This window comes from Mesoplodon bidens (assembly GCF_964165515.1).
Source record: "Mesoplodon bidens genome assembly, chromosome: 10".
Taxonomy (NCBI): domain Eukaryota; kingdom Metazoa; phylum Chordata; class Mammalia; order Artiodactyla; family Ziphiidae; genus Mesoplodon; species Mesoplodon bidens.
Window position 1 is genome coordinate 49,074,251 of NC_138172.1, and position 13,983 is coordinate 49,088,233.

Consider the following 13,983-nt stretch of genomic DNA (forward strand, 5'->3'; position numbering starts at 1 on the left):
AGATTGTTTACATCCAAAAACAGAACAGCTGAGCTGTGTGTGCCAGGCCAGCTCCCGTGCTCAATTCTCCCTCAACCTTCTAAGACAGGTACTATTACTATTTCTCTTTTATAAGTGAGGAAACAAAGGCCCAGAGAGGTGAAAGGACTGATGCTAGAGGCTTTCGGGATCTTAGTTCCCCGGCCAGGGATTAAACCCAGGCCCCCTGCAGTGGAAGCTTGGAGTCCTAACCACTGGAGCGACTGGGAATTCCTACTGAGCCTTTTGAATTCCTGCGGCAAGACCTCTTCTGCAAAAGGGCCAGGGGGACTTTTGGTGGGAGGGTGGGCTCAAAGCCTGCAGGGGGAGCTGCTACCAGCAGACACCCCTAGCACCTAGGCCAGAGGATGTGCAAATGCCCCAGAAATGAAGTCCACCTGATCACTGTCAAGATGAAAATATTTTTCTCCCAGGCATGAGGAAACAGCTTCCATTTTGTTTAAATAGGAAGGCTTCTTTCTCAATAACTTAATCAAAACCTATTTATCTCTGCAATTTATGAACTACAACCAAAGTTTTAAATACTGAAACGAGCATGATAAAAAAAAAAAAAAAAAAAAAAAAAGAACCATAAAGGTAATGCTCTAGCGCACAAGGGTACCAGAGTAGGAGCCCGTTCCGACTTCCTGTATCCCATGTTTTATAACCTCCCTCTTCCACCGCAGCCAGGGCGGGGCTTACCAGCAGGTTTTCCGGCTTGAGGTCCCGGTGGACGATGCTCTTGTCGTGCATGTGCACGAGCGCCTTGCACAAGTCCATGAGCATGAGGGCAGCGTCGCGCTCCGGGAACTTCACACTTTCTATAATGGCATCGAAAAGGTCCCCTCCCTGCACGTACTCCATGATCAGGTAGATCTCCGCGTCCGTTTCATACACTTGATGCAGTTTCACGATGTTGGGGTGAGAGAGGCTCTGGATGATCAAGATCTCGCTATCGACCATGTCCTCCTTCCCTTTGAGCTTGGACTTGTCTATGATCTTCATGGCGTAGGCCTGCTGGGTGCCGCGGTGCCTGCACTCCTTCACCACCGCGAAGTTCCCGTCCCCGATCACGCGGCCCGGCTCGTACTGCTTGCGCACGTCGGCCGCCAGGATGCCCGCGGGCCGCCGCCTCCTGCCGCCCAGCCGCTCCGCCTTGCTCTCCTCCGGCCTCGTCTTGGGCTCCTTTTCTACCCTGGCCGGCGGCTCATCTCGGGAAACCATCCTCCTCCCTCCGGACGCACCCGGCTTTTTCTCCTTTTCCGCCTCCTGCGCATCCCCTCTGGTCCTGGGGAGCTTCTCTGGGTCGAGGTCGGCAGGATGCTCCCTCCGGAGCCAGCCTCCCTGTTTGGTCCTGCCTACGGTCCTGCTGTCTTTCTCCTCTCTTATGGGCTGGGTTTCCCCGACAACGTCCCTCTTGGCCTTGGCTGCTGCTGGGCCATGACCTTCCTGGCCTCCTGGGTCTCGGGCCTCTTTCTTGTCGGTGCTTTTGCTGGGTCTCCTCGGCTCCTGAGGCGGGTGCCCGGGACTGCTCCGGGTGCCCTCCTTCCAGCCTTCCTCCCCATCCTGGGGCTTCTCCTCAGGGGACCTCCTGCAGCTCCTGGTCCTCACCAGCCTCTCTACGTCATAGCTGGGGCACCTGCCCAGGTCCAGCTCGCTGGTGCCCAGAGAGAGCTGCTCCCTCTGCAGGCTCTGCTGGAGCTCTCTTTCCCGCTTACACTTCTCACACCTGATTATTTCCCCCGACGTCTTTTCAATCTCCACCCCCAGGTGCTTCTCTCCGCTAGCATGCCTCTCCAGGGTGGCATCCCTGGGCACCTTGCTGCTGGGTTCAGGCTCCCACTTCCCCCTCACCCACTTCTTCTGGGCCCTCACCCTGTCCTCCACGGGGGTCCTCCCCTGATGTCTGACGACAGCCTGGGACCTGGCAGCCTCACCACAGCTCTTGGTGGTCTCGGTCTCCCCACAGTGGTGACCCCCTTTCAGAGCCTTGCTATAAAGCCTGCTTCTCAGCCTTGGAGAGGGGACCCGGCTGTGCTGGGTCAAGGTCAGGGCCCGGGCTTTGCTGGGGTACAGTTCCTCTATAGCCACCTGGATGTTCTTCAGCGTCAGTGGCTCTTTGCCCACGGCTATGAAAGCATCCCCTTCCCTGAAGAAATCGGACACACTCCTGATTTCCCTGCCCTTGAGGTTGAACAGCTTCCTCACGCGGTCACTCTTCCATCTGGGAAAGCCCAGGGCCTCTGAGACGTCGGCCAAGAGCTGCTCGAAGGTCTGCACCGACCGTCTGTTGAGGAGCAGCGTGATCTTGCGGAGGGGTTGCCCACCCAGCTTGACCACGGTCACGACCCTGGGCTTCAGCAGGCTGCTGTCAGCGTGGACAGGGTGAAGGCCACCCTGGGGGCTGAACATGGGCACCAAGGAGCCTCGAGGCCCCAGGAATGGTTTCTCCAGGCTCCCTCGGCCAGCAGGCAGCCACGTGCCCTGCAGCTTCCGCTCCGTGATTCTCGAGCTTAAACATTTTAGAGAATGTTCACAGAGACCTCGATGTCCTGCAGGGGAAAAAGGACAATACAGTATTAGTCCAAGGGGTTCAAAGAGCCTTCTGGGGGCTTCCCTGGTGGCGCAGTGGTTGGGAGTCCGCCTGCCGATGCAGGGGACACGGGTTCTTGCCCCGGTCCGGGAAGATCCCACATGCCACGGAGCGGCTGCGCCTGTGAGCCATGGCCGTTGGGCCTGCGCGTCCGGAGCCTGTGCTCCGCAACGGGAGAGGCCACAACAGTGAGAGGCCCGTGTACCGCAAAAAAAAAAAAAAAAAAGAAAAACAAAAGAGCCTTCTGACCTTCCCCAAACCTTTACTAAAGATGACTGATGCTGTTACAAGTTAAAAGTGTGCTCTTTGAGGATCTGCTTGAAACAGGGGAGCCTTTACCAGTTAGGCCAAGAGAGACCAGGAGTGCAGAATGGAGTTGGCACTGGGCCCGAGGTGCCTCCTCAGGCCTTATGGGGAGCAGGGCGGACCACGCCTCGGGGGCCCCTTCCAGGCAAGGCCTAACCCTGGATGCAACTCCCGCTACCCTAAAGTAGGCTGAGCTTCAAGAATCTACAGCTGAGATAAAAGGTCCAACATTTGCTGCCCAGGAAATACCAACAAGAGGTCAGAACTTTCTGGAACTTTAAAAAACCCAAATCTTTTTGTTTCTCCTGCTAAGTCAATAAGCCTTTATTTTTTCCATTTTTAAAAAATTAAAGTATAGTTAATCCACAATGTTGTGTTAGTTTCAGGTACACAGTAAAGTGACCCAGGCACACGCACATATACGTATCTATTCCCTTCCAGATTCCCCCTCACCACTAAAGAATCCAAATCTTACCCACTTCTTTGCCAAGAACAGTTTTCTCAGCTTGACTTTCCACCCACTCAGGGTGAGGCAAGATGTGAAGAGGTTATGATCGCAGAATTTGGGACAGATCTGGATTTGAATCCTGGCATGGCCACTGATTCTTTGCGTGAACTTGGACAAATTACCCACGTTCTGGTTTTTTTTTTTTTTCATCTATGAAGTGAGAATGATAACACCTTCCTCCCAGGATTTTTGTGAAGAGTAAATGACAAAATGATTACGATTCACTTGAAGGAGTACTTGACACACAGAAAGGGCACAGTGATAGCCAGTTATTAATATTGCCCTTATGATTTTTTTAAATATAGATTTTATTCCTACAGTTCAAATTTATTTCCCGTTTTTTTTTTTTGCAATTACTTTATGTCAAATTTTTTGCCACATGGCACGTCGGATCCTAGTTCCTCAAACCAGGGATCAAACCCACGCCCCCTGCATTGGAAGCATGGGGTCTTAACCAGTGGACCACTAGGGAAGTCCCCTGTCCTTATGATCTTAATATCTCTTTTGTATGATCATTTCATTTTGGTAGCAAAGGAACTCATGGGCCAACATGACAAGGTGGTCTTCTCCAAATGGTTTTTCCTCTTGGTATTAAAAATAGGAAAGAAAGAAACCAAGGTCATATTAATATTAATATTATATTAATAATGAGAATGTGCTCATTCTCATGGTGTTCCCTGATAAACAGAATAAATGAATAAAACAAGACTGTATTTCCTGGTCAAATGTACCCAGCCTTACCTCATTTTATTGTGTTTCACTTTATTATGCTTTGAAGATATTGCATTTTTTATCAGCTGAAGGTTTGTGGCAACCCTGGGTCAAGCAAGTCTATTGGCTATTTTTCCAAATAGCATTTGCTCCTTTCGTGTCTCTACGTCACATTTTGGTAACTCTCACAATATTTCAAATTTGGTCATTATTGTTATACTTGTGATGGTGATCTGTGATCAGGGATCTTACATGTTACTCCTATGACTCACTGAAAGCTCAGATGATAGTTAGCATTTTTTACCAAAAAGGTATTTTTATATTAATGTATGTACATTGTCCTTTTCCCCAATTTATACTTTCTTTTTTAAAATTAATTTTTGTTGGAGTATAGTTGCTTTACAATGTTGTGTTAGTTTCTACTGTACAGCAAAATGAATCAGCTATAGTTATACATATATCCCCACTTTTCTGGATTTCCTTCCCATTTAGGTCACCACAAGTGCATTAAGTAGAGTTCCCTGTCTATTTTATACATAGTATCAATAGTGTATAGGTGTCAATCCCAATCTCCCAATTCCTCCCACCCCACCACTTTCCCCCCTTGGTATCCATACATTTATTCTCTACGTCTGTGTCTCTATTTCTGTTTTGCAAATAAGATCATCTATATCATTTTCCTAGATTCCACATATATGTGTTAACATATGGTACTTGTTTTTCTCTTTCTGACTTACTTAACTCTGTACAGCACTCTCTAGGTCCATCTGTACATTGTTTTTTTAAGACATAATGCTATTGCACACTTAATAGACTATGGTAGAGTGTAAACAAAACTTTTATATGCACTGCAAAATCAAAAAATTTGTGTAACTTGCTTTATTGGGATATTCGCTTTATTGCAGTGCTCAGGAACAAAACCCGTGACAGCTCCAAGGTGTGACTGTACTTGAGACAAAAGTGGTTCAATTTCCTTTTTTGTCCAGGTCAGGAAAGGAAACAGGAAAATGACAGAATGTGGAATTCAGTTAAACCATGAGAGTAGTTACTTATTAAAGTTGCCCCACAGGATCCGTATGTCATATCCTACATGCAGCAATCTGCCATTTATGCTTCCTTTAAAAAGAAGTTAAAAATGATAATTTTTTTAACATCTTTATTGGAGTATAACTGCTTTACAATGGTGTGTTAGTTTCTGCTTTATAACAAAGTGAATCAGTTATACATATACATATGTCCCCATATCTCCTCCCTCTTGCATCTCCCTTCCACCCTCCCTATCCCACCCCTCTAGGTGGTCACAAAGCACCCAGATGATCTCCTTGTGTTATGCAGCTGCTTCCCACTAGCTATCTATTTTACATGGTAGTGTATATATGTCCATGCCACTCTCTCACTTCGTCCCAGCTTACCCTTCCCCCTCCCCGTTTCCTCAAGTCCATTCTCTACGTCTGCATCTTTATTCCTATCCTGCCCCTAGGTTCTTCAGAACCAATTTTTTTTTTTGATTCCATATATATGTGTTAGCATATGGTATTTGTTTTTCTCTTTCTGACTTCACTCTGTATGACAGACTCTAGGTCCACCCACCTCATTAAAATAACAATTTCATTTCTTTTTATGGCTGAGTAGTATTCCATTGTATGTATGTGCCACATCTTCTTTATCCATTCAACTGTCGATGGACATTTAGGTTGCTTCCATGTCCTGGCTATTGTAAATAGAGCTGCAATGAACATTTTGGTACATGACTCTTTTTGAATTATGGTTTTCTCAGGGTATATGCCCAGTAGTGGGATTGCTGGGTCATATGGTAGTTCTATTTTTAGTTTTTTAAGGAACCTCCATACTGTTCTCCATAGTGGTTGTATCAATTTACATTCCCAAGAACAGTGCAAGAGGGTTCCCTTTTCACCACACCCTGTCCAGCATTTATTGTTTGTAGATTTTTTTGATGATGGCCATTCTGACTGGTGTGAGGTGATACCTCATTGTAGTTTTGATTTGCATTTCTCTAATGATTAGTGATGTTGAGCATCCTTTCATGTGTTTATTGGCAATTTGTATATCTTCTTTAGAGAAATGTCTATTTAGGTCTTCTGCCCATTTTTGGATTGGGTTGTTTGTTTTTCTGATATTGAGCTGCATGAGCTACTTGTAAATTTTGGAGATTAATCCTTTGTCAGTTGCTTCATTTGCAAATATTTTCTCCCATTCTGAAGGTTGTCTTTTCATCTTGTTTGTGGTTTCCTTTGCTGTGCAAAAGCTTTGAAGTTTCATTAGGTCCCATGTGTTTATTTTTGTTTTTATTTCCATTTCTCTAGGAGGTGGGTCAAAAAGGATCTTGCTGTGATTTATGTCATAGAGTGTCCTGCCTATGTTTTCCTCTGAGAGTTTTATAGTGTCTGGCCTTATATTTAGGTCTTTAATCCATTTTGAGTTTATTTTTCTGTATGGTGTTAGGAAGTGTTCTAATTTCATTCTTTTACATGTAGCTGTCCAGTTTATCCAGCACCACTTATTGAAGAGGCTACCTTTTCTCCATTGTATATTCTTGCCTCCTTTATCCAAAATAAGGTGACCATATGTGCGTGGGTTTACCTCTGGGCATTCTATACTGTTCCAATGATGTATATCTCTGTTTTTGTGCCAGTACCATACTGTCTTGATTGATGTAGCTTTGTAGTATAGTCTGAATTCCAGGAGCCTGATTCCTCCAGCCCCATTTTTCTCTCAAGATTGCTTTGGCTATTCAGGGTCTTTTGTGTTTCCAAACAAATTGTGCAATTTTTTTTCTACTTCTGTAAAAAAATGTCATTAGTAGTTTGACAGGGATTGCATTGAATCTGTAGATTGCTTTGGGTAGTACAGTCATTTTCACAAAGTTGATTCTTCCAATCCAAGAACATGGCATATCTCTCCATCTGTTTGTATCATCTTTAATTTCTTTCATCAGTGTCTTATAGTTTTCTGCATACAGGTTTTTTGTCTCCTTAGGTAGGTTTATTCCTAGGTATTTTATTCTTTTTGTTGCAATGGTAAATGGGAGTGTTTCCTTAATTTCTCTTTCAGATTTTTCATCATTAGTGTATAGGAATGCAAGAGATTTCTGTGCATTAATTTTGTATCCTGCTACTTTACCAAATTCATTGATTAGCTCTAGTAGTTTTCTTTAGGATTCTCTCTGTAGAGTATCATGTTATCTGCAAACAGTGACAGCTTTACTTCTTCTTTTCTGATTTGGATGTCTTTTATTTCTTTCTCTTCTCTGATTGCTGTGGCTGAAACTTCCAAAACTATGTTGAATAACAGTGGTGAGAGTGGACAACCTTGTCTTCTTTCTGATGTCAGAGAAAATGGTTTCAGTTTTTCACCATTGAGAATGATGTTGGCTGTGGGTTTATCATATATGGCCTTTATTATGTTGAGGTGAGTTCCCTTTTTGCCTACTTTCTGGAGAGTTTTTATCACAAATCGGTGTTGAATTTAGTTGAAAGCTTTTTCTGTATCTATTGTGATGATCATACGGTTTTTCTCCTTCAATTTGTTAATATGGTGCATCACGTTGATTGATTTGCGTATATTGAAGAATCTTTGCATTCCTGGGATAAACCCCACTTGATCATGGTGTATGATCCTTTTAATGTGCTGTTGGTATTTTGTTGAGGATTTTTGCATCTATGTTCATCAGTGATATTGGCCTGTTGTTTTCTTTCTTTGTGACATCTTTATCTCATTTTGGTATCAGGGTGATGGTGGCCTTGTAGAATGAGTTTGGGAGTGTTCCTCCCTCTGCTATATTTTGGAAGAGTTTGAGAAGGCTAGGTTTTAGCTCTTCTCTAAATGTTTGATAGAATTCGCCTGTGAAGCCATCTGGTCCTGGGCTTTTGTTTGTTGGAAGAGTTTTAATCACAGTCTCAATTTCAGTGCTTGTGATTGGTCTGTTTATATTTTCTATTTCTTCCTAGTTCAGTCTCGGAAAGTTGTGCTTTTCTAAGAATTTGTCCATTTCTTCCAGGTTGTCCATTTTATGGGCATAGAGTTGCTTGTAGTAGTCTCTCATGATCCTTTGTATTTCTGCAGTGTCAGTTGTTACTTCTCCTAATTCATTTCTAATTCTATTGGTGTGAGCGTTCTCCCTTTTTTTCCTAATGAGTCTGGCTAATGGTTTATCAATTTTGTTTATCTTCTCAAAGAACCAGCTTTTAGTTGTATTGATCTTGGCTATTGCTTTGTTCATTTCTTTTTTGTTTATTTCTGAACTGATCTTTATGATTTCTTTCCTTCTGCTAACTTTGGGAGCTTTTTGTTCTTCTTTCTCTAATTGCTTCAGGGTAAGGTTAGGTCGTTTATTTGAGATGTTTCTTGTTTCTTGAGGTGGGATTGTATTGCTATAAACTTCCCTCTTAGAACTGCTTTTGCTGCATCCCATAGGTTTTGGGTCATCGTGTTTTCACTGTCATTTGTTTCTAGGTATTTTTTGATTTCCTCTGTGATTTCATCAGTGATCTCTTGGTTATTTAGTAGTGTATTGTTTAGCCTCCATGTGTTCGTATTTTTTAGAGATATTTTCCTGTAATTGATATCTAGTCTCATAGCGGTGTGGTCAGAAAAGATACTTGATATGATTTCAATTTTCTTAAATTTACCAAGACTTGATTTGTGACCCAAGATATGATCTATCCAGAGAATGTTCCATGAGCACTTGAGAAGAAAGTGTATTCTGTTGTTTTTGAATGGAATGTTCTATAAATACCAATTAAGTTTATCTTGTTTAATGAATCATTTAAAGCTTGTGTTTCCTTATTTATTTTCATTTTGGATGATCTTTAGCACCCCACTAAAGTGCCCTACTATGATTGTGTTACTGTCAATCTCCTCTTTTATGGCTGTTAGCATTTGCCTTATGTAATGAGGTGCTCCTATGTTGGATGCATAAATATTTACAATTGTTATATCTTCTTCTTGGATTGATCCCTTGATCATTATGTAGTGTCCTTCTCTGTCTCTTGTAATAGTCTTTATTTTAAAGTCTATTTTGTCTGATATGAGAATTGCTACTCCAGCTTTCTTTTGGTTTCCATTTGCATGGAATATCTTTTTCCATCCCCTCACTTGCAGTCTGTATGTGTCCCTAGGTCTGAAGTGGGTCTCTTGTAGACAGCATATATACAGGTCTTGTTTTTGTATCCATTCAGCCAGTCTACGTCTTTTGGTTGGAGAATTTAATCCATTTACATTTAAGGTAGTTATCAATATGTATGTTCCTATTACCATTTTCTTAATCGTTTTGGGTTTGTTATTGTAGGTCTTTTCCTCCTCTTGTGTTTCCTGCCTAGAGAAATTCCTTTAGCATTTGTTGTAAGGCTGGTTTGGTGGTGCTGAATTCTCTTAGCTTTTGCTTGTCTGTAAAGGTTTTAATTTCTCCGTTGAATCTGAATGAGATCCTTCCTGGGTAGAGTAATCTTGGTTGTAGGTTTTTCCCTTTCATCACTTTAAATATGTGCTGCCACACCCTTCTGGCTTGCAGTGTTTCTGCTGAAAGATCAGCTGTTAACCTTATGGGGATTCCCTTGTATGTTATTTGTTGTTTTTCCCTTGCTGCTTTTAATATTTTTTCTTTGTATTTAATTTTTGATAGTTTGATTAATATGTGTCTTGGCATATTTCTCCTTGGATTTATCCTGTATGGGACTCTCTGTGCTTCTTGGACTTGACTATTTCCTTTCCCATATTAGGGAAGTTTTCAATTTAATCTCTTCAAATATTTTCTCAGTCCCTTTCTTTTTCTCCTCTTCTTCTGGGACCCCTATAATTCTAACGTTGGTGCGTTTAATGTTGTCCCAGAGGTCTCTGAGACTGTCCTGAATTCTTTTCACTCTTTTTTGTTTATTCTGCTCTGTGGTAGTTATTTCCACTATTTTATCTTCCAGATCACTTATGCATTCTTCTGCCCCAGTTATTCTGCTACTGATTCCTTCTAGAGAATTTTTAATTTCATTTATTGTGTTGTTCATCATTGTTTGTTTGCTGTTTAGTTCTTCTAGGTCTTTGTTAAACATTTCTTGTATTTTCTCCATTCTATTTTCGAGATTTTGGATCATCTTTACTATCATTACTCTAAATTCTTTTTCAGGTAGACTGCCTATTTCCTCTTCATTTGTTCGGTCTGGTGGGTTTTTACCTTGCTCCTTCATCTGCTGTGTGTTTTCTGTCTTCTCATTTTGCTTAACTTACTGTGTTTGGGATCTCCTTTTCGCAGGTTGCAGTTTCGTAGTTACCATTGTTTTTGGTGTCTGCCCCCAGTGGGTAAGGTTGGGTCAGTGGCTTGTGAAGGCCTCCTGGTGGAGGAGACTGGTGCCTCCACCAGTGTTCTGGTGGATGAGGCTAGATCTTGTCTTTCTGGTGGGCAGGACAGTGTCCGGTTGTGTGTTTTGGGGTGTCTGTGACCTTATTATGATTTTAGGCAGCCTCTGTGCTAATGGGTGGGGTTGTGTTCCTGTCTTGCTAGTTGTTTGGCATAGGGTGTCCAAGCACTGTAGCTTGCTGGTCATTGAGTGGAACTGGGTCTTAGTGTTGAGATGGAGATCTCTGGGAGAGCTTCTGCCGTTTGATATTGCATGGGGTTGGGAGGTATCTGGTGGACCAATGTCCTGAACTCGGCTCTTGCACCTCAGAGGCACAGGCCTGACACCCCACTGGAGCACCAAGACCCTGTCAGCCACATGGCTCAGAAGAAAAAGGAGAAGAAAAAGAAAGAAAGATAAAAATAAAATAAAGTTATTAAAATTAAAAAAATTTAATTATTAAAAATAAAAAATTAAAGTAATTAAAAAAAGAAAGAAGAGAGCAACCAAACCAAAAAAGAAATCCACCAATGATAACCAGCACTAAAAACTATACTAAAAAACAAAAACAAAAACAAAAAACGGATGGACAGACCCTAGAACAATAACTGTAAATACTAAACTAAGATAAACATAAAACCAAAAACAAATTAGATGCAGAAAGCAAACCCCAAGTCTATAGTTGCTCTCAAAGTCCACCACCTCAATTTTGGGATGATTCGTTGTCTATTCAGGTATTCCTGAATAGATTTGCAGGGTACATCAAGTTGATTATGGAGATTTAATCCGCTGCTCCTGAGGCTGCTGGGAGAGATTTCCCTTTCTCTTGTTTGTTTGCACAGCTCCTGGGGTTCAGCTTTTGATTTGGTCCCGCCTCTGCATGTAGGTCGCCTGAGGGCATCTGTTCTTTGCTCAGACAGAACAGGGTTAAAGCAGCAGCTGATTACGGGGCTCTGGCTCACTCAGGCCGGGGGGAGGGAGGGGTATGGAATACGGGGCGAGCCTGTGGCGGCAGAAGCCGGCATGACATTGCAACAGCCTGTGCGCCAAGTGTTCTCTCCAGGAAGTTGTCCCTGGATCACAGGACCCTGGCAGTGGTGGGCTGCACAGGCTCCCAGGAGGGGAGGTGTGGATGGTGACCTGTGGTTGCACACAGGCTTCTTGGTGGCTGCAGCAGCAGCCTTAGAGTTTCATGCCCCGTCTCTGGGGTCCGCGCTGATAGCTGCGGCTCGCGCCCATCTCTAGAGCTCCTTTAAGCGGCACTCTGAATCCCCTCTCCTCGCGCACCACGAAACAAAGCGGCAAGAAGAAGTCTCTTGCCTCTTCGGCAGTTCCAGACTTTTCCCGGACTGCCTCCTGGCTGGCTGTGGCGCACTAGCCCCCTTCAGCCTGTGTTCATGCAGCCAACCCCAGTCCTCTCCCTGGGATCTGACCTCCGAGGCTCGAGCCTCAGCTCCCAGCCCCCACCCGTCCTGGTGGGTGAGCAGACAAGCCTCTCAGGCTGGTGAGTGCTGGTCGGCACCGATCCTCTGTGCGGGAATCTCTCCACTTTGCCCTCTGCATCCCTGTTGCTGCGCTCTCCTCCGTGGCTCCGAAGCTTCCCCCTGGCAACTTCCACCCCTGTCTCCGCCAGTGAAGGGGCTTCCTAGTGTGGAAACTTTTCCTCTTTCACAGCTCCCTCCCTGAGATGCAGGTCCCATCCCTATTCTTTTATCTCTGTTTTTTCTTTTTTCTTTTGCCCTACCCAGGTACGTGGGGAGTTTCTTGCCTTTTGGAAAGTCTGAAGTCTTCTGCCAGCGTTCAGTAGGTGTTCTGTAGGAGTTGTTCCACATGTAGATGTATTTCTGATGTATTTGTGGGGAGGAAGGTGATCTCCACATCTTACTCCTCCACCATCTTGAAGGTCTCTCCCAAAATGATCATTTTTAAGTGCATTTGAATTGTAGCAGAAAGTCCAGTTGTGCCAGCATGGGCAATTTGGCCCAGCATATTGACACAGAATGTTTTTTCGTTTTTAATTATAACATACAATCTGTTCTGAGATGATTTCCATCTAGACACAGGTGTCCGATTAGATGACAAGTGGTGGCTGGTACTGATCTTCCCACATGCCGAGGATTTATGAGCTTACCAGTCATGTTTACAGTTAAACTATTTATTTATGTACATCTGTTGTTCCTTTCTTCTCATAGTCTCTCTGATCTGCCTCCATTTTTGGCTGAGAGGGCTGATGCTGAGAGAGGAGAAGAGAGGTCTCCAGCAGTCACACTAGTTCATGTTTCCTCAGGAAACAGGAAGGATGCCAAGGAAGGTAACCTTCAGATGCATGTGTGCAAAGGGACTAAGTCTTCTCATTTGTTTTCCTTAGGGTGCTTCTCACAGAGTGAGACCCTCAATACATATTTGTCAGGCTAAGGAAAGGGAAAATAATTCTCTATTCCAGGGAAGGTTCAGGGGAGAACCAGGAGGACAAAGGAACATTCTGTGAATAACCTAGGGATGCAGGGGAGTTTAGCATGGAAGGGGGCTCAGGAGGGGCCCAGAGGAGGTCCAAGATGGGATGTCAGGAGACACACATCAGTACTCTTGGAACAGGACAGACACTGTGGGTCACATGTTGAGTGGTGACTTAGGACAAAAGAGGCAAGTCGTGATGAGACCTCAGGGTCCCAAATAGTGAAACTGCGCAGTTTGACTGTAATGACAGATGACTAGGCCCTGTGGTACCCAGAGTCTGAGGGCAGTGGTGGGGGGGAGGGATGGGCACGCTCTGGGATGCTTGTGCCCAGCCAGTTTCTGCAGACCCTAGCTCAGAAGCTGTCCTCATTCCCGGCGGTTAGGAGAGCACTCTGGGCACACTCCATCCCTGATCCAGGAGAGGCTCCACAGGAGTGGCCCCATCCCAGGGTGTGGACACAAAGGATCTGAAGACAGTGCAGCTCAGCCTCTATCACCACTGTCACGCATGCGCAGCCCACACTGCCCAGGCATTCTCAAACTCACTTAAAGCCTCTGTAATCTGGGGCCAGAGTGAGAACTCGGTCCCTCTCCTTCCCAACATAATTAGGAGCTACAGGAATGGCACTTCTGGCTCTGTCTGCATTGTGCTACTGGGGAGTCGTGGGAAAACACAACCTCAAGATGCAATTATTATTATTATTATTATTATTTTGGCCACGCCATGGGGCCTGTGGGATCTTCGTTCTGCGACCAGGGATCCAACCGCACACCCTGCAGTGGAAGTGCAAAGTCTTAATCCCTGGACCACCAGGGAAGTCCCAAGATGCAATTATTTTTATCCTCTCTTCTACAATCCTCCTTCCTCCTTTAAAGTTCTTGGTCCAGAGCAAATTTTTCTCCTTTAGAAAAAAAATCAGGAGATTCTGAATGCCTGGTCCATAGGCAGGGAGAGCAAATATTAGGGAGAGGAAGAGCCTGGCACGTCCCTGGGGCCCTGGGCTCAGTCTCCAGGAACAGTCCCATCTCCCAAGGAAAACAGC

The 13,983-nt window shown here is 44.4% G+C and overlaps 1 protein-coding gene across 1 annotated transcript in view; it reads right to left on the reverse strand.

Annotated features, from left to right (window-relative positions):
• The window catches only part of DCLK3 (doublecortin like kinase 3), a gene marked incomplete at both ends in the record, with an annotated part of 45,592 nt that overhangs the window by 13,444 nt on the left and 18,165 nt on the right, over nucleotides 1-13,983 (reverse strand). The window contains one exon of the mRNA XM_081245532.1: nucleotides 721-2,570. Within this exon, the coding sequence (XP_081101658.1) occupies nucleotides 721-2,570 (1,850 nt within the window). The remainder of the gene's footprint in view (nucleotides 1-720; nucleotides 2,571-13,983) is intronic.